At 32.6% G+C, this 23,190-nt stretch overlaps 1 protein-coding gene across 4 annotated transcripts in view; it reads right to left on the bottom strand.

The window, feature by feature from the left end:
* Positions 1-3,263: 3,263 nt before the first annotated feature.
* DDX4 (DEAD-box helicase 4) overlaps positions 3,264-23,190 on the bottom strand; it is a 57,104-nt gene continuing 37,177 nt past the window's right edge. For all 4 annotated transcript variants that reach the window (XM_051990830.1, XM_051990824.1, XM_051990810.1 and 1 more), the window contains 6 exons: positions 22,929-23,095; positions 15,495-15,640; positions 9,057-9,156; positions 8,031-8,301; positions 7,768-7,881; positions 3,264-3,923 (listed from right to left, as the gene is read on the bottom strand). In XM_051990830.1, coding sequence (XP_051846790.1) covers positions 3,837-3,923; positions 7,768-7,881; positions 8,031-8,301; positions 9,057-9,156; positions 15,495-15,640; positions 22,929-23,095 — 885 coding nt within the window. In that variant the 3' untranslated portion in view covers positions 3,264-3,836. The remainder of the gene's footprint in view (positions 3,924-7,767; positions 7,882-8,030; positions 8,302-9,056; positions 9,157-15,494; positions 15,641-22,928; positions 23,096-23,190) is intronic.

Here is a 23,190-nt window from a genome sequence, read left to right as displayed (position 1 = left end):
TACAATTCACTACAAAAGAGCTGCTATACATAACTTTGCACACTGAGTTTACAAAAAGCAAACACTAGGTACTGGTCAAGGAATTCCATCTCCTAGCTCCCTGTATTTACCTTGGCTAATCCCAATAAGAGTATACTGCTCCATGCTCATCTCTCAGAATCTCTAGCTTACATTGTGATCCTCATCTTTATAAAAACCTTTCCCTGCTTTTTTTTTCTTCCTAAAATTATCTTAACAAATGTAAAAATGTGTGCATATACATACCACCATTGAATTCCCAATAAGAGTATACTCCTCCATGCTCATCTCAAAGAATCTCTGGCTTACATTGTGATCCTCATCTTTATAAAAACCTTTCCCTGCTTTTCTTTTTTCTTCCTAAAATTATCTTAACAAATGTAAAAATGTGTGCATATACATACCACCATTGAATGAGAAGTCCTTAAAGCAGATTGACAGTTTTCTTTGCACCCTCCCCACCATGTCCTTACTCAGGGCTTACTTACTGTAATCTCTGAACTGAATTAAAGAGTACAAATAAGCATCAACAAAAAGTCAAAGCTATAATCATATGAAAAATGCTCAAAATCAATATTCATTTGAGATGAAAATTAAAATATTTTTGAGGTACAAGTTGGCTAACAGCAGAAAAGGAAAATCAATGTTGTTGGGAGATATAGGAAAAATAGCTACACTAATGCACTTCTGGTGGAATTGTGAATTGGTCCAAGCATTCTGGAAAACAATTTGAATTATTGTTAAGGACCATGCCTAAGTGAAGGGGCAGATTAATTCTGCTAGAGCCTCCACAGCTGTGAATCAATACACTTGAAGGAGTTACAAAGCAGCCCTTTACTATCGCAGATGTTCTTTGTGGATTAGGAATGAAATGAATTGGAGGCAGAGCGTAGAGGAGAGAGATCAGAGAACCCAACTACCTCTTAAGATTCCTTATATCATCATCCTCTCACATGAAGAGATCCTTTCTACAGATCTGAGTTAGACCTCCAGCAGCCATTGGCAGGTGGCTCCCACATGGCCACAAATTACACCCATCCTCACAAGAAAGATTTCATGCAGAAAGTGGTACTTGGCCTGAGTCTAAAGAGTTTCTATGATGCAGAGGTGAAGAGATGGTAAATTCCAGGAATCAGTGCAACAGCACACAGATGGAAAATGAAATGACATAAAATATGTAGTGTGGGGGAAAGTATGTATACATACATGTACTGTGCTAAATGCTTCACAAATATTTCATTTGATCCTCAGAACCACTATCCTGTAAGGTGAGGTTATAACATCCCATTTTATAGTTGAGAAAACAAATTGATCTTGGGATTTGCATGGAGTGTGTACTTCCAAGAAAAACTTATGTTAATGCTTCATTGTGACATTGAAGTAACCCAGGTTTCAAGGAAGCATGTCAGATGCTCTGGCAAGTTCTACCAAGCAGAACCAAGAAAAGCTTAGTGATATTCCACAAAGTGATATTTTTTTCCATCCGAAGAAATTCCGTTTTGTGCTCAGCAGATTATCAAAACATACATCCTTCACTCCAATTAAATAAGCACTTAAGTGTTTTTGAGAAAACTCAAATACAAAATACACAGAGGATATGGCTAGCCAAGTGGGAAAAATAATTTAACAACAATGGTACAAAAGGTTTTGCAAGGTACAAAAGGCAATATGGATGTAGTAATCTGAACATATAATAGGGAGTAGTGGTCAGGGAAGGGAATTCTAGTATAAATAGCTTATGATTGCCAAACAGATCCTAAGTTATAGCATAGTAAATTTTCCTATCATTCGCAGTATAACTGTTTTGTATTTTTAAAAATAATAACATCAATTCTGAGCAATAAGTGGAGGGGCAGACTGCAAATCCCTGGTCCTGAGTGATGATCCAGACAGAGGTACTTGGTTATAGAGGTAAATTATATTTGAGGTACTCCTCCAAATCTCACCCAGGTCAGATTTGCCCCAGGATTCACTCCAAAATTAAGTAACTTACCCTCCAAATGTCACTTATAAGGAGACTATTTTGTATAATTTTGGTTCATTTACTGAAGTTTTCAAAGACTGTTCTGTAAGTTAATTTTCTGAGGTTGAGAGGTGTATTGTTTAGTATTAAGTAGCAAATGCTATCTAAAGAGGCAATTATGTGGCAGTATCATGCAATAAAAATGAGAGAAGACAATTCATGTATTAACTTGTGTCCAGCGGATTTATTTAAATATAGTATAGTCAGCCAGCTCCATGATGACTGGAGAAATTGTGCTCAAACAGGATAGTCTTTAATAGTTGACCAGGAGCTTCAGAAAAATCTTGTTATCTCCACACTGATGAGCTCTTATATGCATATGTGGAAAGAAGGTAACACACATAATAGCTCAACTTCTGAGATTTTTTTCATGACTGAGGAGACCTATCTTTTGGAGTTATCTACTTTCAATCTTCTCAAGTCACCAAAGTCTCAAGATGATTAGCTAAAACAGGAATATTATCCAACCTGACCCAATTCAGGATTTGAAATATTTGGTCTTAGCACCTTCAGTTAAGGGTTACAAAATTTTTGTTTATATCCACTCAAATCATGAAATATCCCATTATCTGATTAAGAAGCTGTGAGCTGTGTGTTTGTATATAGAATTCATTATGGATTTCCCAAAATTTTGGTAATGTCTTTCTGCTGAGCTAGACTCATCCTTTCAGAATAGAATTACCACCTAGTTCATTTTCCAGCTTCACGAGAGCTCTATAGGCTCTATATTCTGCTCTATAGGCACAACTTTTGAGAACTCTACTAGGAGGGATAAAAGCAGAACATCTGAGAAAAATCTAAAAGGAACTAATTTAACAATATCTTGTATTCTTTGAGATTCTTAAGTCTACATAATAGGTATATTAAAATATCATAAAAATTAATACTTAGCATCCCACCACTATAAAATTATATTTATCTTTTTCTAACAGTTGATAAGCATGAAATTCTGACCTCTATCTTTAGTTATCTGATCTCTGCCAGATACCTCAAAGGTAGAAGTAATGGTGATAATCTTGAACTTAAGAGATAAAGTCAGGTCAAAAAAGAGAATTTCCAAACAATCATTAATGATTCCCTTTTTCTTTATAATCATCTTCCTTAAGTCCTCTTCTTTTGGAATAAAATATAATAAGAGGATGAAAAGTAGTTTCCTTTCTCCTTACTTCAACACTTATAATTAGCATTCAAATTTAAGCAGTAAAACAGCGATCTAAGAACCTGTGTTTGGATTTTTATTCAGTACGTTTACAAGGAAAGCAGAGAGACTACAAAAAGTAATAGCATTTGTCATGTCATTGGGTACAGAGATCACATTTCAAGTATTTAACAAACTTCACCATATATTTAATCATCTAAATCAAAATCACTGAATCTTACACTATTGCTTTCAAAGGTTTCTTTTAAGGAAAAATAAAAAGGACCCAATAATTTTTAAATCAAAAATGTTTCACATCTTCTTGCTTATTTTATAGGCTCAAAAAGCACTATTAATATTTTTAAGACTTAATATAGATATGAAACATGTCAAACTCCTAAATAATAAAATAGAGGTAAACATGACATTTAGAATGCTTAAATCTTTCCAGTAAACACCATTTGTATTAGTAACTACAACATTTCAACATTTAGCATTTCACATAACTAGCCAGTAAAGAATTTTATTTTTTAAAAGGAGGGAAGATTACAGGATGGACAGGGAGTTACCAACAGTGTCATACTTTCTTTAAAACTCAAAACTCAAAACCATCTTCACTGCATCAAAACTATATCTGGAACTTGAATAATTTTGGCTTTAATCCCATGACTCATCATCTACTGGATTTGGAGCTTGTGCAGAAGAAAACCCTACAATGTTCATGCTGCTCTTGCCTTGGTAACTCTACAAAAGAAATTGAAAAAGAACATTGTGAAACAGTCCTGTTAGTTCAATCTCACAATATAGCACCCTAACCCAAACCCCCACCAACAATTTAGAATAGAATTTAATCCTCACTAATTCTAATTGGACACAGGTTCAATTTAAATTAGAAGATTAAATAACAGTTAAATAGATGTTAATTTTGTCTAAAAAATTCTAACCATTTTGACCCTTGAGTACCTTCTTAAATGAACAGGCAATAATAATTGTATTCATATCAAGTGCAGTAAAAAGTTAATAGTCTCAAATTATGGTCAAAAAGCAAACAGTCTTCCCTGTTATAGGATTTCAGAGATGAAATGGGTTTTAATAAGGTTGATGTTGTTAAATTACGCATTTCTTTTTCCTGCCAGTTAAGAAGATGGAAAATTAACATTACAAAAACTTATAAGCACTAACCCCTAACAACTTAAATTCCTCATCTAACTCTCTCAAAAACACTGATAATAATTTTCTTGACTTGCCTATATGATAATTTCATCCTTCAAAAGGCAAAGAAATTATAGAAAAGAATAGAAAGAAGATAGAAAAGAAAAGAAAGGGGGCTGAGGGAAAAAGAGAAATGATCATATTCTAAGATAAAAAAAAGGAATTCTAGGCATGCTCTGACATATACACCTAGACTTTGGGGGAAGCAAATTTCAATTGGATCAATTGGGTCACAAAAAATATGGGTAAACATGTAATAAAACATAAATTAATCTAATAAAAAATGACAATAAGCATAGTAAAAATCCCATGGAATAAAATGCTTCACAGAAGTCTGACTAGATAGAAGGTGGAACACTAACTCCTCCCAAAGCTTTTCTTTAGAGGGCAGAACCTGAATTTTTCAACTTACTCTTCACTTACTACCTGCATTAGTGCTAGAGTTGAACTTCACAGAACAAGTTGTGTCCATACTGGGTACCCCAAGTGGTACCCTTCTTGTTTTCCAGCGTCCTTCTGTGTATTGTTTATTTCCTCCATTACGTTGTAAAACAATATAATTTTACTCCTTAAAAACAGTGACTGTCTTTCCGTATTTGCATCCCCAGTGCTTAGCAAAGTGCCTGGCACACAATAAATACTTTAAAAGTGTTTATTGAATTGAGGAAGAAGGGAAGATGATGCTCCAGAAAAAATTGTGAAGACACAAAAGTTCCAGTGATGAAGTAAAAAATGGTGTTTGTCCAAAGATAGCCATGTGGATGCAAAGGAGATTCACCAGTCACTTTAGATTTTTAAAAGAAATGCACACAAGATAGAAGTGGGTTTAATTAATAGAAGACAAATTCAGGAGTGTTCACAATCCTATGGAAATAGTATTATGGATGCTAAAGGTCAGAATTAATTCTGACCTTGAGGTTCACAAAGTAAGTTATGGAGAAAAACAGTAACAACAACAAAAAAAAACTTTTTAAAAGTTATATTGGCAGAAAAAGGAGGGCCAAAAAAGGGAAAGGATCTTTGCTTGGAATGTAGAAAACAAGGAGAACAAGGATAAGTTGACAACAAAGAAAAGATATGTTTCCACAATTCTTGTTTCTTTGGTCTTTTAAGAAAATCAACCTATACTGAGAAAAAAAGAATAAAAATAACTAAGATGATGTTGATACCCAAGAAAAGTAAGGAAATAAGAGAACAACTCATTTTAATGTGTTCAAATTTCCTGACCTAAATGAAATACATCAAGTCTTTTAAAAAAAAAAAAAAACACCCATGAGTATTATTGCTGAGACATTATTGACAATACCTGAAAGATTATAGGAAGAGTAAAGTTATCTCAAGATTTAAGGGCATATGCTGTCTTGGTTTCAAAAAAAGAAAGAGAACAGTCTGTAAACTAGAGACCAGTGGACTTAATGTGGATTTCTGGGAAAAGTCTAGAAAGCATCATAAAAGAGACCATTGGTGAATATCATAAAAGAGAAACAGATTAAAAAAGCCAGCATATTGCTATCAAATTTTGTCAAATTAATATCACATCATGTCAAATTAATTTCATTCTCTTTGACATAACAGGATTACCAAACTAATAGTAGATGAAGGAATGCTGTGAAGACTTTATTATTCATAGTTTTTAAAAGGCTTTTAATAAAATTTCTCATACTTTTACTGTTAAAAAAAAAAGAAATGTGGACTTAATGATAAAACACAATCAGAAGGATTTAAAATTCACTGGATGATGGAACTCAAGTAGATGCTAATGGGTCATGGTCAATGTGGCAGGGCATCTGTAGTAGAGTATCCCAGGGATATGTACTTGGCTCTATGCCATTTAACATTTTTGTCAATGACTTGAAGAAAGAACATAAAATGGTATGCTCATCAAATTTGCAAATGACATAAAAATGGAGGACATGTTTAACACAATGGATAACAAATTCATTATCTAAAAGGATCTTGACAGACTAGAGGACTGGGATAAATCTAATAAGATGAAATTCAATGGGCATAAATGCTTTGGACTTAGTTACAACACAAAAATAGGGGAGGCAAGACAATTGTTTTGAAAATGATTTGATTGTTTTAATGGATTGAAAGCTCCTTATGTTTCAGAAAACTCAAGGGCTAAGGATATTTGGGATGCTTTTAAGAGGATCATAGCTTCTAGGAATAAAGATCATAATCCTATTGTACTCTGTTCCTTGTCAGAACTTAATTGAAATATTATATTCAATTCTGGGCATCACAGCTAAAGAAAGTTAAAGATTAAAAGAAGAAAGTTAAGACTGAAGAAACTGGTGCATAAAGGACTGCCCCACAGAAGAGTTTCTACTTGTTTTATTTGGCCCAAAAGACAATGGAAGAAGCAAAATTAGGTTAGGGAATTCTTTCCAAGAAATAAGTGTCCCCAAAAAGAATGGCTTGCCTCAAGAGGTGGTTAGTTTCTTAAAGCACAGGTTGGAAGAACACTTTCTGGGAATGTTTTAATGGGGATTCCCTGTATGTGTACTGGACTAGGAGATTGGTCCCTTACAATTCACAAATTCTGTGACATGGTTGGAGACCAGTTTTCCATTAAAAAAAAGATCTAGGGGTTTGATTAGACAGCAAAAAAAGTATTTTAATGGCATTCAAAAAAAAACTAACATGATCATGGGCTGTATTAAAAGCAGTATAGTTTAAAAAAAAAAAGGTGATAAAGTCTCATTCTCTGCCCTGGTCAGAACATAATTGAAATACCATATTCTATTCTGGGTACCATGATTTAAAGAGTATATTGCTAACTAATATGGATACTACCCAGAAAAGAAATATAACTGATAATATGCCTGGATTCTATGCCACATGACTTTTAATCAAAGGAAATGTAAAATATTTAATCTAGAGAAGAAAAGAAGGATGTACAATAGGTGTCCTTAAGTATTTGAAAAACTGTCATTTAGAAAAGAGATTTAACTTTGTTCTTTTTTTCTGCCTAAAAGCAGAACCAAGAATAATGCATAAAATTTACAGAAGCAAATTTTGGCTTGCCATGAGAAAAACCTCCTATACAATGAGACTTATAAGTTGGAAAATAGCATATTAACCTCTTAATTAGGTCTTGAAGGAAAGGTTAGGTGACAGACAACTTTTCTACATTATAAAGAATATTTTCTTTAAAAGACAGATCAAATGTGCTCAGAGCTCTTTTTCAAATCTCAAATTCTGTGATTTCAATAAGTTGGAAGAATCTAAGCAGATATATCTGTGTGTATGTATTATTGTTTAAAAGTATTATACCACAATATTCATGTCATTTTCATCAGTTTATCAAAACTTGACACCCACAATTAAATTAACTGAAAATATTTCTGAAATATAATTTTTTTCAACAAACCTTTCGAGTATCAACTGAGGCAAACACATTTCCCCTTGAAGTACCACCACTGAAGCCAGGGACATATGTACTGAAAGCAATTTCTTCTAACCATGCAGGAACATCCTGTTGAGCCTAAAAAAACACACAGCTTAAAACCAGCAATTACTATCCTTATCAGAATAGATCCTATCTCCCGAGTTTTATTTCACATGTACTCAAAACTTTTGAATTTTACATTATAAGATATGAGCAATTTCTTATATGTTTAAAATAAAACTTACATCTGATAGCACTTTTACTAATGGTTGTGCTAAGTGGCTATCTGGTTCTGGATCAAAGAAAGAAATAGCTTTGCCAATGTTGCCACAGCGACCAGTACGTCCAATTCGGTGAACATATTCATCAATAGTGGAAGGAAGATCAAAATTAATGACATGCTGAACATTTTCAATATCTAGGCCTCTGGCAGCTACTGAAGTAGCAACAAGAACTGGACACTTTCCACATCGAAAATCCCCAAGAGCTTGCTCTCTCTCCCTTTGTTCCCGATCACTTGGAAAAAAAAAAGAGAGAGAGAGAGAAAGAAAGAGAGAGACAGAGAAGTATATATTAAAACAGGTTTTTTTTAAAAAGTAAAAAAAAAAAAAAAAAACCTCTGACATCCAAGTAATCTGACTCCTAAAATGAAATTTGCTGCAAATGAGAAAGCTAACATATAAATTATAATTAGTGGCATAAGCTAATTTGATTTAATTATTTCTTAGGAAACATTTCTGAGATTAGGATCACAGTTATAAAGCTAAAAGGGACTTCAGAGGTCATACAATCAAAAATGAGGGAACTAAATGAGGTTCAGGGAAGTTAAATGCTTTACCTAAAAGCAGACATGCAAAAAACTGGATTTGAATCTACATTCTCTAATGCAAGAGTTGATATTTCTTACACTCTACCAATGCTGTCTCCTGAGTCCAATTTTAAATATAAACATTTAACATTAAATTAATGTTCTGTTGCACTGATATAAATTCCTTAAAAGTGGGGATTGTATAATTCTTTGTAATTATGCCATCAGCATTAAAAACCAAGTAGTTATTTAGTGAATCTTTTACTGAATGATTAAAGGTGGATTAGTTAATAGTAAAAGATGTTTTCAAGCCATCCTATTATCAGAAGAGTTAAATTTAGTGAGAAGGTAGGGAAATAAAATATCACAGGGTCAAAAGCTTAAATCCAATGGAGTTGAGGCCACCACACCACTCAATTATAATTAATTATCATTATAGGTAAAAAAAAAAGTTTTCACTTACCCATGAATACTTGTTGTTGATATTTTTTCCTGACAAAGAAAAGTTGCAATAAAATCTGCTTTTTTCTTAGTTTCAACAAACACCATTGTTCTTTCCTCACCTACAAAGCAACATAACAGGTCAACAGCCAAATACAAAATTAATAAAGGGCACAATCCTTAAAGCAAAAATTCTTAATTTTTTTGTGTGTCAGGGACTCCTATGATGCAACCTATGGACCTTTTTTCTCATATTAAAAACATTTTAAGCACCTTATTATGTTGCGAACAACACACTAAGCACACAGAAAGTTTTTAAATGGGCAAAATACAGAGAACTACATAAGAAACCAACTATAATTAAATGTAATTATCAAAACTTTTTAAAACAAATTCGGACATTAAGTTATGAACACTTGCCTTAGAGACATTCTTTTGTTTTTCCTGTGCTATAATATAATTTATATGATACCTAAAATGCTTCAAGCTGAGCTTTTTTTAACAAAAAATGTGCAAATTTTAAAGAAATTTAAATTATCATTTCTGATTAAATGTCCTAAAGCCAAAAAGACACATTCAATATAAAATATATCAAGGTATTTTAAGATAAATGAAATATCAAAAGTGTCATGGAGTGACATTCTAACAGTACAGGCTATTTAAAACTATATTTATCTAACCATTTAGAAAGGGAGTAGATGATATATTTTGTCATTAGCTCATTTAATATTCAATAACATTTAATTTTAATTAAATTTAAAATTCAGTAACCTTTATTTTAATATTTAGTAACATCAACTATTAAAACAAAAGGGAGAGTTTGACAAGGGCAAACTTTCAAAAAAATTTGCTGATAATTTTCAAAGATTTTGAAAATTAACACCAGTGAACGAGTAAAAAAATGTTTAAACCACTTTATCTGAAGCATTAGAAATAGTTTTTAATAGATCTTAATAAAAATTGCAAAAACAAATTCTGTTTTTCACCTTATGAGCCAATCTAAAAATATAAAAGCCATTTAGGAACTTGGTTTCTATTTTAGCATGTGAATAAATAGGAATAAGATGAAAATTAAACTGAGTTATTTAACCAATTTAAGTTGACTATACTGTCCTGATTTTAAAATGTTTAAATTTGTAAAATCCAATGTAGCCATAGGATTTCATTCATTTACTCTTTTGACAGTCTCTTAATTATGTGAACAAAATATTTCCCTCTCCCAATCTCATCCCTATATTTCTATCATGACATTCTTTTTTAATAGTTTATTTTTTTCTAATTACAAATAGACAATTTTTAACATTCAATTTTATAAAATTTTGAGTTTCAAATTTTCTCCCTCCCTCTATCCCCTTCACCTCCTCTTTAAGACAATAAACAAATTTTTATATGTATGTGCAATAATGAAAGACATTTTCATATTAGTTATCTTATGAAATTAGAACCAAAACAAAAGGAAAAAACCAAGGGGAAAAATAAAGTGAAAATCATATGCTTTGCTATATTCAGACTATCATTTCACTTGGATGTGGTTGGAATTTTCCATCATGAGTCTTCTAGAACTGTCTTGGCTATGATGGCATTTTTTATACCACTTCTGCATAATTCTTAATCTGTAATGTGCTGCAACCTGTTCATGCCCACCAAGTGCCTCTCCATTCCCCTATGGGTAATGCTGGCTTAGTCTGTAGTGGTTTAAAAAATGAGTCTTTGTTTTGGGAAAATTTTGGAATCATTAACAAAACTGGACAATCTTCCAAAGACAACTGAACTCACTGTCTTCCTCCTGGCTCAATTCTGAGTCTAATTTAATATCCATTTGCAATGTCAATCCCACAGTCCTGCAGGTCAACCACCCAACTCAATATGTTAGTCTCAACAACAGGCATTTTTCATCCACTTGATTTTTCCTTCAGAGTTGGAGGGAACTCCTGAAATGATGAGATCACAGATCCATTTCAGTATGAATACTTGGTGTTTGCTATATTCAAGATTTCCTGACTTATGTCAAAAGAAAGAATTCATAATATATAGGCATGAGGCTTTTAGGAGAAGCCTAACAGTTTTTTGCTTCTTTCATTCCTTAATCCTAACTGCATTTTTCCACTATTTTCTCTTTTGTCATTAGGTACATTGAAATCAAGTGAGTATGAGAAAATACTGAAGGATCTAATTAAATTGTTTGTAGAATTTTTCTACGTTATCCTCTCCAAGAGATTCTTGGCACATGAGCTAAAAATCATCATTAATAAGATGTTGAAAACCATCTATGATAAAATCTGTTTATGAATGGTGAAGAATATGAATTGACACTATGGAAAAATAAAAATCCAATCAATTTCTGATGAAGTTAAATAAAAATTAGATCTTAACATATCTCTGACATGCTAAAGTACTTAGTATTTTTGCCATTAATTATAATACTAAAAATACAAGGGACCACATAATTAACAATGTTCTATGATTTTTTTTCCTCTTTATCTAAATAATAAGCCCCTCCTTCAGGGCAAAAAACACCCCTCTTCCTCCTCAATTTCCCTACTACCTTAGCCCTGCAACTACTGCCCCCCCAAAAAAAAATTTAATATGTTTAATATGCTGAGTATATTTCCTACCAAGGTACATATTTCTCACATGATTTCTATTTGACAAGTAGAACCTAGACCTGAGTCAAGTGAACTAGAAGGGATTAACTGCTTCTCAAGAGGGATAATGCAGCTCTAAGGACAAAGTGAAAAAAACTTTTATTAATAAAGGGAAATCTCTCATTTCCAGGAGAAGTGATACATCAGTTATACTTGGTCCATAGGCAAAATTTAATCTTTTTTTTCCTGTCCTCACCACTTTCTAATCTCCATACCATTATGTTATTTTCCAGAAGTCCCACAAAATTGCCCTATTTCTGTTGTCCCATGTTACATAATTATCTTGCTTATTCCAATTAGATGGGAAAAACAAACTAGTTCATCTAAGTGAATGTTTTTATTAATAATGTGAAAGTTGAATAGTTTTACTCCCTTAAGTCAAATAATTGAAAGGGAGTTTGAAAGGGAGTCACTTTCAACTTTATTTACTCCCTTACATAAAAGCCATCATTCAAAAGAAATCAATATTCTCCCTCCTTCACAATGCCAAAGTTTCCTTCATCACTCTTTCCCAATAAGAGAAAACTCTCATTTTCCATTCATGGAAAGCCCAGCCTACTGTCCTATCCAAATTTCTTCCCTGTTCTGATTCAAAACACATCAGATTTGATATAATAAGGTAATAAGGATAAGGTTTTTAAAACAACTACTCTAGAGGACAACCAGTGAAAAAATTTTCATTGCATAGAAACTCAAGGATTACAGATTCAAAGATTATCAGAGGGGCTTCAGAACTATTCCCTAACCCAGAAAATTCTCTCTCTCCTAGAAAATACTTTAGCTATCTATAAAAGTAAATACTCATTTTGCTTAATAATCATGCCATGCCAAAATGTTTTTAAGCCAATTATAGTATAACTATCATTCATATTTAATTTTAGATTAAATTTTTATGCTGTTTTCATAATTTGTTGTTGTCATGATCATTAAATATCAACTTTAAAAAATTACAATGGTGCCAAATATACACTATTTTAAACTAGTGTAACACTTAACTATAAGAAACACCAAACTGCTATTTCTATGAAATTCTGGTATTAAGATAGAAGAATAGAAAAGAATAAAATAGAAGAGTTAAAAAAAAAAGTGAAAACAGCTTGTCTTCTTAATATTTACATAAGCTGTGTGACCCTGTGCAAGTCACTTAGCCCCAACTGTCGTGCAAGAAAAAAGAATTAAACATAATTTACCTAAAACATTTTGTAGCTTTCTCCTAGATTTTTTCAAAATTATTCACATATTTCTTAACTAATCCATTTGAAATTACTTGGTGTAACCTTAGTCAAACATCAATCAAGAATCATTTACTAAGTTTCATCATGTGTCAAGAATAGATTCAAGATATACAGGCAAAAAAAAACCCACAATAGGTCTTATCCTTGATGAGTTTTCATTCTAACAGAAAAATAAGTTCTCTCCAAAATTACCAGTGATCCCTAAAATGACTAGCTCTAATGGCCTTTTCTCAAACCTTATTTTTCTTGACCTTTCTGTAGCACTCTATGCAATAGGCCACTCCTTTCCTCCTAGATGACCTCATCTCTATGGGTTTTCACAACAGCATTCTCTCCTGCTGCTGCTAGCTATGTTATGTGATCATGCCTTCTTATTCTGCTTTACTGGATCATCATCTTCATGAATTCCTAAATGCAGGTGTATCCTAAAGCTCTGTTCTGGGTCTTCTTTGCTTTTCTCTCCACATTATCCCATGAATTTACAATTATCTCTAATTTTAGATCTACAAAATCAGCACACTTATTTAATAATACTATTATTTTTGTTGTTCTTTGTATGATACTACACCTCTCAATCTCTTTGCCTTTACGCTGGATATCCCCTATTCTTGCAATGGTCTTCATCTTCATCTTCATTTCTAATAATTCTTGTGTTTCAAAAATATTTATACATGTGCATATTATCTCCCAAAAAATAATATAAGCTATTTGAAAACAGAATCTGTTTTGCTTTATTATATTTCACCAAGCACCTAGCACAGTGCTTGCAACTTAGCAGACACGTTACACACACACACACACACACACACACACACACACACATATATGTGGCATATGTATGAATATATGTTAATTGGACAAAAAAAGTTCTGGGAGCAGCTAGGTGGCACAGTAGATAGAGCACTATCCCTGAAATCAGGACAACCTAAGTTCAAATCTAGTCTCAGACATTTAACACTTCCTAGCTTGTGACCCTGGGCAAGTCACTTAACCCCAATTCCTCAGCCAAAACAAACAAACAAAAAAAATAAAAACGTTCTGCATTGTCCTAAGAAGATTCTGAAGATCACCTGGCACTGAGGTCCTTTCTTGAATCAAACTGCCAACCATTACAACACTACTGCACAGAGCACAACTCCAATGGGCTGGCCATACTGTTCGAATGCCAAATGAGTACTTGCCCAGAAAAAGTATTTTATGGAGAATTCGCATAGGACAAGCACTTACAAGGTGATCTGAAAAAGCAATACAAGAACACCTTCAAGTTCTCTTTTCAGAACTTCAGAATCTATTATATGACATGGGAGGCACTGGCACAGGACTGCCCAGCATGATATACCCTTATCAGAGAAGGTGCTGTGTTCTATGAGCAAAACAGAACTGAAGTAGCCCAAAGGAAACATAAAATGCACAAAATTAGAGAAGGCACCCCAAACATTCACAGGGATTATCTGTGTCTGACTGATGGCAGAGCACTCCAAGTTTGTGGTCTGACATGCTGCAACTCAACTTTAGCATGGTGATGTCATTTTGGTTCTCTTTGAAAACCACCACCAATGTACATATAAAATATATTCAAAATGAATTCAACATAATGGGCCAGTAGCAGTTTGGGGGAGGGAGGAGAAGAGATCAGGAAAAAATTCTTATAGAAAATTTAATTTGACCTGAATTTTGAAGGAAACCATAGATATTCTTAAGAAGCAAAAATGAGAAAGGCATGCATCTCAGGCATAAATAGCAGCCAGACCAAGTTCCTTAACCTCTCTGGACCTGCTTGGCAAATAGTGGATACTTAATGAATTTTTATTGACAGATGGACTAGATGACTCTCAAAGGAATCTTCATATATTTAGTACATAAAGACAAAGAGGACAAGAAAAATCTGTCAGAATTAGTGGCTTTAAAAGAAACATTCAGTGAGTGGCGAGGACAAATACAAATTGTACAAGGTAAAAAAGAAAATGAATGCCATGTAGACAATAAAATGTCTGACAAAGTACCCGAAGGAGTAGAGGTGAGTAACCTCACCTCAAATACACAAAAAAGCTATACATATTGAAAAGGAAAAAAAAAAGACAATAGAAAGATTAGAAAAGAGATAAGTAGTAAGGATCCTCATGGGGGGGAAGAGGGGGGAATGGGGATTGGATTCAAAAGCATAATCAAGATAGCAGCTTTTAGTGAACAAGATATAGTTCAATATCACGACAGTTTAGAAATTCCATTTTCAGAAATAATTATTTCTCAGGAGAGAATGATTTCACAGATCAAAAGTCAAATTGAAAGAAATATGGAATAAAGAAATATACAACTGATCATGATAGCAGAAACAAGTTCTGAATCTTGAATCTGAATCACCACATTTATTCAAAGACTTCAAAGCAATCTGAAAAACGAAAGCAGAAATTATCTGAATTTTTCTCTAAAATATATATAGAGAAACATTAAGATTATTTGGGAATCAAAATCCAAATATTTTATTCTTAAAATTATGTAGCAAGATCTTTAAATATTTCTTAAAGTCAGTAAATTTTTAAGACTAAATTCATTACAAAGAGTAAGTATATCAAATATTACCTATGTTTCGTAGAATTTCAACAAGCTTTTCGCGTTTTGAATACTGGCCAACTTGCAGAACAGTCTGTTGAACATCACTACAAGCTCCACCCACTTGTCCAACAGCAACAAACAAATAGTCAGTTTTTAAAAATTCTCCAGCCAATCTAGAAAGCAAAACAGTAATTATTTAATCTCTAAAGTGTTTCTTCCTCCCCACACTCCGTAATAATTTTTACTCTGGTATTCTTTTAGGATTAGTTAAAAATGCACTAGATGGCTGTTTCTATTTCAATCACAGATAAACATGTGTTGATTAATACATTTATCAAATACTATTTGAAAAATTAATTATTAAATGAGTAAACATTATAAAAACTGGAGATGAAAGAATGAATCAAATTAGGACAAGAATAATACCAAATAACTTTTGGAACTTAGTTCTACAAGATAATTGTCACTTTTAGTCACATAAAATTAGCTTATACTTCATCATAAAAACTAAGGTGAACCTAAATCAAATTTAAAAAAAAAACAGCTGTATAGTTATGAGCAGGGCAGCGAGGTAGTGCAGTGGATAGAGCCCCAGTCCCAAAGTCAAGAGGGCCCGAGTTCAAATCCTTCCTAGCTGTGTGACCCTGGGCAAGTCACAACTCCAATTGTCTCAACACACACACAAAAAAAAAAAAGAAAGAAAAAGAAAGAAAGAAAAGAAAAAAAAAAAAGGAGATAATGAGGTTACCAAATAAAATAATATAGAAAGTAAGAAAAAAGGACCCAAGACAAAGTTATGAGATACATCTATTTTTAAGTGGTGTAAAACACATAATGATTAAGCAAGAAAACTATTAAGTGACCAAACAAGCATAAGAACAAAGAAAGAACAGTATCAAGAAAATTCACAAAAGAGTAACTATTTAAGAGATCCAAGGGGTCGAAAAACATTATCAAATACCACAGAGAGCAAAGGTCTTTAGATCTGAAAATTTTTAAACCCTTGGTAATTATAAAGATTAGTGCTAAGTAATACAGTGGATAGAGTGCCAATCCTGGAGTCAGGAAGACTGAGGCAGAGATAAAATGATATAGATTTTAAGCAGATAAAGGAATTTCAGAGTTTTTGATCCAACAAGTAGAACATTTATGGGTCAAGATCAAGCATCCCTGTGTGTACCTGAAACAGAATGGAAAAGAGGTTTATAAGTATTGAGGAATTTATGGGTAGGGAGGGCCTTTAGAGTCAACTGACTAAAAACAACTGACTATAAAACAGGGCACTTAAAACCATAGATACGAGATCTTTATTATAGAATAATAATAACCCACTGGAAAACTGAGAAATTAACTGATTTCCCCAGGATCCCACACACTATATATGTCAAACATAATATTCAAAACTCTAATCTTTCTGATTCCGAAGATGACTTTCTATCCAAGACTATCCCACAAAGTATGGAAGTAAAGGTTATCACAATATCAAAACATTTCCTAATGAACTGATTTAATATTTAAGTCATTCCTTCAAAAGAAAATGATTTAATTATCAAAGAATGAAGAAAGTTCCCTGGAAAAATAAGAAATGCCCTTACTATTTGATCCTGATAAGAAAAACCAAACTTGAAGATAAAATAAGCTTCATATTTTTAAATTTCATTTCTGAAGATAAAGTCTAACCAAACATTACTTACTATGAAATACTGTTCCCCACTTTAATTGGCTTTTTTAAAGTACCAATTACTACTCACATAATGAGGACCATTCTTATATTGTATGTCAACAAATCTGTCATCTCCTTTAAGAGTGCAAGCAACTCCTTCCAACAATGCAAAAACAGCAACCCATACACACCTTCTCATCATAAATGACTCCTATATATTCACAAAAAATATTTCATAGACAATCCAGCCAAAGTACCTATATGTGTGTGTGTGTGTGTGTGTGTGTGTGTATGTATAAATTACTACCACACACCTATCAAACACCTATCAAACAATGGATCATTGTTATTAAGACTGGATTAGTCTTTTAATAGTAATAACAGAGAACACAATCTTCAGAAATCATCCATTCCACTTTGGGATAGTTTTAATTGTTTAAAAATTTTCCTTTTATATAGCCTAAAATACATCACAAATGCAAAACCTACTACTCCTAATTTTGCTCTTGAGAATCAGCAAATCTAATCTAATCCCTTAGACAACATAACTGTTCAACACGAGACTATTACCATACTCCTCCCCCCATCTTCAATCTTTTCTTTTACAGACTAAATATTTTCAGTTATCTCAATTCATTCTCTTATGGCATAATTTTGGGGTTGTTTTACTATCGTGTTAACCCTCCTCTCAATCTATTATAGCTCATCAAAGTCCTTTAAATAATCTCACATTTTTCTTTTTGTGTCAACTGAAATTATGATTCTCAAGGACTATGAAGTATTCTATGATTTACAGCCATATACAATCTCCATAATAACACTGAAGTTGAGAATATCTCTGAATTGTTGAAAGTATTGCATTATTTCCCCATCAATTGTGGCCCAATCTCTATTTATAATAACTGCCTAACATAAGTACAATGAACTCATTCAATGCCATGTCATAATCTCAGCAGATCATTTTATATGGTTAGGCTGATTGTTTTTATTGGTCATAGAATGAGGGCCTGTAGCATTTTGGGAAACAATTTTCTGAAATACAGTTTCTAATCTGCCATTTTTTTTCTAATACTTTAGAATTTAAGGTTACAGTTTAATTAGAATTGCTCTTACTTTCTAAGTTTCTGTGCTTGGCAAGATCTAATATTTGGGGTTGGAAGTATTTTTCTAGTCTCTCTCTTTCATTGAAGCAAATGAGTTACATCAAACTTTTAAAATAGGAAGTACGATAATACAAATCCATGTCTTTTCCTTTATTAATTTTCACTTTTCTGATCTCAATAACTTCTTTGAATACAACCAGGGGATTATTCTAAATGCACAACAGTATATGTTCATCTTTATATTTCTCCTAATTTAGTGTTATTTGGATCTTTGCTCTAAGATTAGATCTGGTCAAACTCAGCTTTAGAAATTACTCCTATTATCAGTGGATAGATATTTCCTGTTCTACAATAATCAATTTCATTTTTTTTTGGTGATGTTTAATTCTCATCATGTTCAATAGGCAGCTAGATTGTGCAGCATTTAGAGCATTGGACCCGGAAGTGGAAGTGGAAAGATCTGAGCTCAAATCCAACCTCATTAGCTATGTAGCTAATTTCTTCCTCAAGAGAAAAATGGAGATTAAAATAGTACCTATCTCCCAAGATTGTTGTGAGGATAAAATCAAATATGTATATAGCACAATGGCTGGTAGATAGCAGGCACTACAAAAATGTTGGCTATTTCTTTGCAAAAGTCTTCTTAAAGAAAATATGTGAAAGATATCTCCTGCTAATAGTCATCTGAATAGGAGGCAGACCACCTAGCACTCATATACCTACTCCAACAAAATACTGAAGTCCATGCTATGTAAATAATTATCAAGAAATCTATTAAAAGAAAAAACTACAGTGATTTCTTTCTCCCCTGAACTACACACACACACACACACACACACACACACACTCTCACTCTCACACTCTCTCTCTCTCTCTCTCTCTCTCTCTGAAAAGCAAGGCAGGCAAAGTCCTGCCACCAAAACTTCCCCCACCCTCAGCTACTTCCAGAGCTACCAGAAACGGTAACACCAGTTTCCTAGGCAATGTCCAAAGGCAAAGAGAGCAAAAGCTGCCCTGAAAAACCTCCAGGATTATCAGAAAGCTCCAGGTTGGAAACCTCAAAAGGCTTAAAACAACAATGATCAGGAGTGAGTGCAGTCCCCAAGCTCTCAAACTCGAATAGCCCAAAGCCAGTGACTCTCAAGTTCCTAAAACTCTGTTCTAAGATGGCAGAGAAGGTCTTGATAATCCATCACTCTAATCCTCAAAGAACCAGTTGATTTTAACTTCATCAGGTAGAGGTAAATACTGGAGTCCAAGAAGACCACACAAAATAACCTCCTCTCACCCAAAAGCAAAGAAGCAGAAGAGCCTGCCCTTTGTGCAAAGCCCCTATTCTGTAACTAAAGCTGAAAAGATGACTAAATCAAAGGAAATACCATCCAGTATAAAAAATTATTGCAATCTAATACTATAATAGCCAGCAGACACTCAAAAGAAAAAGAATGCATTTACTACAAGGATTCTATACATAACTAGAAAAAAAAAACACCAAAACTTAATAAATGCACTAGAGAAAAAAGAAATGGAGAAAATAACATATAAGAGAAAGTAGTAAACTTAACCCTAAGAAATACAACTGCTGAAAAAATGAACAGAGAAAGTAGAAATTAATGACTTCATAAAACAGCAAAAAATATTATAAAGAAATTAAAAATTTTATAAGTAGAAAATTTAAGTTATTTGATAGCAAAAAGAAAAGACTTGAAAAACTTGTCCAGAAAAGTTAATTTAATAATCACTGTGTCATTCAAAAAAAGACTAGACACCATGACACTATATTTCAAGAAATTATATATAAAGGAAAAAGTAAGAAAAAAGAAGTTATCAATTATCTCTTAAGAATACCTCCCCCCAAAAAAGTCCCAGGAAGGTCCTAGTCAAAATTCAAACCTCCCAAGTCTAAGAAAAAATACTGCCACTCATCCAGAAAGAAGTATCCACCAAGGAACCAGAGCCATAATCAACAAGTCCTGGTTGCTTCTGCTGAATATAAGAGATCTTAAAATATATTCCAAAAGGCAAAAAAGATAGGTGCTTCTAACCAATCCTAAGTTACTTTGCAAACTTGAGTGCAATCCTAAAAGAAAAAAAATTGATCTTTAATGGAACAGAGAACTTTTCAAGCAATTCTAATGAAAAGACCAGAGCTGAATCAAAACTTTGAATTACAAATACAAGAATTCAGAGAAACCTAATAAGATAAATTTATGTTAATAATTAAAATTGGATAATGCCATGCTAACACACTATTAGGAAAAGTAGAAAATTATTTCTTCAGAACTTTAATGTCTTCAAATAATAGTGAGCAAATTAATAAAAAAAAAAAAGACATCAATTCTAGTTGTAAATTGGTTATTGTCTGAAAATCTGAAGAAAAAGAAGAGGTTAAAACTTGATATTTCTCATAAATGGGGTGGCTGAAAAGAATAATCACACATGAAGGAAAGGATAAATGGACTGGGCATCAAGTGGATCTCATTCATCTTAAACAGAAAAAAAAAAAAAAGGAACTTTGTATAGAACTACATAAAATTCAGCAGATAAACAAGCAGAGATGGGAAAGGAATGGTTAAGAGGAAGGATGATACTGGGGAGGGAATAGTCAAAAACTAAAACATCCTTTCTGATCCTGAAAAGGACACTAAAATGGGAGGAATAGTAGAACCTTAAAAAGGGCTTTCGACAACTTAGGAATGTCTTAGACAATTGAGGAATGTCTCAACCAACCATGATGTATAAATGTAGGGAATATTATTTTATCATATGAAATGACAAAGATGAGTTCAGAAATTCTTGCTAGAATTAATAGTGAAGCAAGCAGAACTAGGAAAACAATTTGCACAAGGTCAATACTATAAAGAAAAAAACTTTAAAAGGCTTAACTGATCAAAGTTTTAATTACTATTTTCAATTTTTTCATCTTTAAAAATAGTGTTATATAAGATGGCTATCTGGCAATAAGAAGAGAGATGAATATTGGATAGCATAAAAAAAGAATGAACAAAAATTTATTTTAAATAACTTTGATCAAAGCAATAATCAGTCACATATCTGAAGAAAATATGATGAGGAATGCTATCTGCCTCCTTAGGGAAAAGTGATAGATATAAAATACAAAGGCATATATTTTTAGACATAGCTCTCATGTGGATTTGTTTTGCTTAATTCTTCTGTTTTTTTCCCCCTTTTTTTTGGTTAACTGAAGGGAAGGGTCATGGGTTTAGCAATAGTGATGATAAAAAGAGAAGGGCCATTTGTAAAATGCAGAGGAGCAAGTTCATAAGGAATCACCATCAAGACAGTTTTGAAAGTACTATTTAGAATTTATTACATATTTTAGAAAAAATAAAAACAAGAGATGTGAAATCAAGATTTACAATTTCATAACGGAGCTTCTTTTTGCAATCAGATTTAGAATTAAAAAACACAATTAAAATATTTTCTTAAAAAAAAACATATTCATGCTATATGACTATGAGTCTTGGACAGATTTCCTTTCTTTCTTAATTCAGAATCATTTTCTAGTATTTTTTATTCTCAAGTTTCCCAGTCTCCATCTTCATGATGAAGTCAACAAAAATTATCAATGGATATAATGATTCCTTTTGGAGAATCGTGTCACATTCCTTATAGTATTTCACTACTCCATCCTCTGCCAAATGAAATTATCAAGAGTGTCAATGGAATGATATTTCTTGTTGCTTTTAGGCACAATTTGAAATTTACTCTCGTGTTCTCTTTATTGGCTTCTCCAAGGAAAGCTTGCCAAAAAACCCTACTTGCATTTAACTGACACTTCTTTTGCCTTCTGGTTTCAAATACAGAAAGAACTTTAATATTAAATGGTTGAATTTCTCAAATAAAACAGAAATATGTCAATGTATGAAAGTCAATTTTTATTGTACCAAAAGTTAAATCAGTATTTACAATGATTTAAAAACTGTGAATGACATGTTTTTCCTACTAGTCTGACCCTATCATAGCAAAATCGAAAGTTATAAGGGAAATCTGACAGAGGAAGAAATTAAGGTATTAACCTTATTTATACAAATGCATAATAAAAGAATGCAGAATCAGAGCATTTATTTTATATATGTTGCATAAGACTTATTTTTGGAATGTTTACAGATTAGTTCTTCAAATGTTTACATTTCATAAAGAAAAGGATGCACCAGGAAATCTTATACAAATCCAATACTAACACTAGGAAGAGGCCTATAACCAACACAGCTGAGGTACAGGAGAAAGAGAAAAGGATCTGGAATCCAAAGACTTGATATTTAGTATCTTAGGCACAACACAAACCACTGCAGCTCTATTTCCTCATCTCAAAATTGGGGAAAATTATATATACTACTTATAATTTACAGGTTATAATAAGGTTTATATGAAAACTATCTAACAGACTGAATCTTTTAAAGCACTATATATATGCCAGTTATTATTTTCCACTGTAATGTTATTAGTTACAAGCAGAAATGTAGGAAACAAAGATCTCTGAAATTATAAAAGGAAGGTAATTATAAGAAGATACACTTAAGTACTACCTTTTCAGAAATGTGCTTGATCTATAAATTAAAACTAAAGATGCATTAAAACCTAAAATTTTAAAAATTGTTAAGATAAACTACTTAACTATTCACAAAAATGTTGATTATATCAAAGCTATTTTTAAAACAAAAAAAATTTTACCTTTGAATTTCCTCTGGAAAAGTAGCACTAAACATCAGGGTTTGACGTTGGTCTTTTGATGGCATTCCTGGAAAGGAAATTAGCTTCTTCATTTCAGGGCCAAAACCCATATCCAGCATTCGGTCAGCTTCATCCAATACCAAATATCTGACTTGTCTGAGGCCAATCTTTTCCAAAAGACAGAAAGAAAAACATGTGTGACTGGTTAAATTAAAACATTAACCTAAAAAATCGAGTTTATTTTTGTTTAGGCTCACAGAAT

This window comes from Antechinus flavipes, chromosome 1 (genome assembly GCF_016432865.1).
Source record: "Antechinus flavipes isolate AdamAnt ecotype Samford, QLD, Australia chromosome 1, AdamAnt_v2, whole genome shotgun sequence".
NCBI lineage: Eukaryota > Metazoa > Chordata > Mammalia > Dasyuromorphia > Dasyuridae > Antechinus > Antechinus flavipes.
Note: the sequence above shows the minus strand (reverse complement) of the source record. Positions and strands in the feature narration are given on the sequence as shown.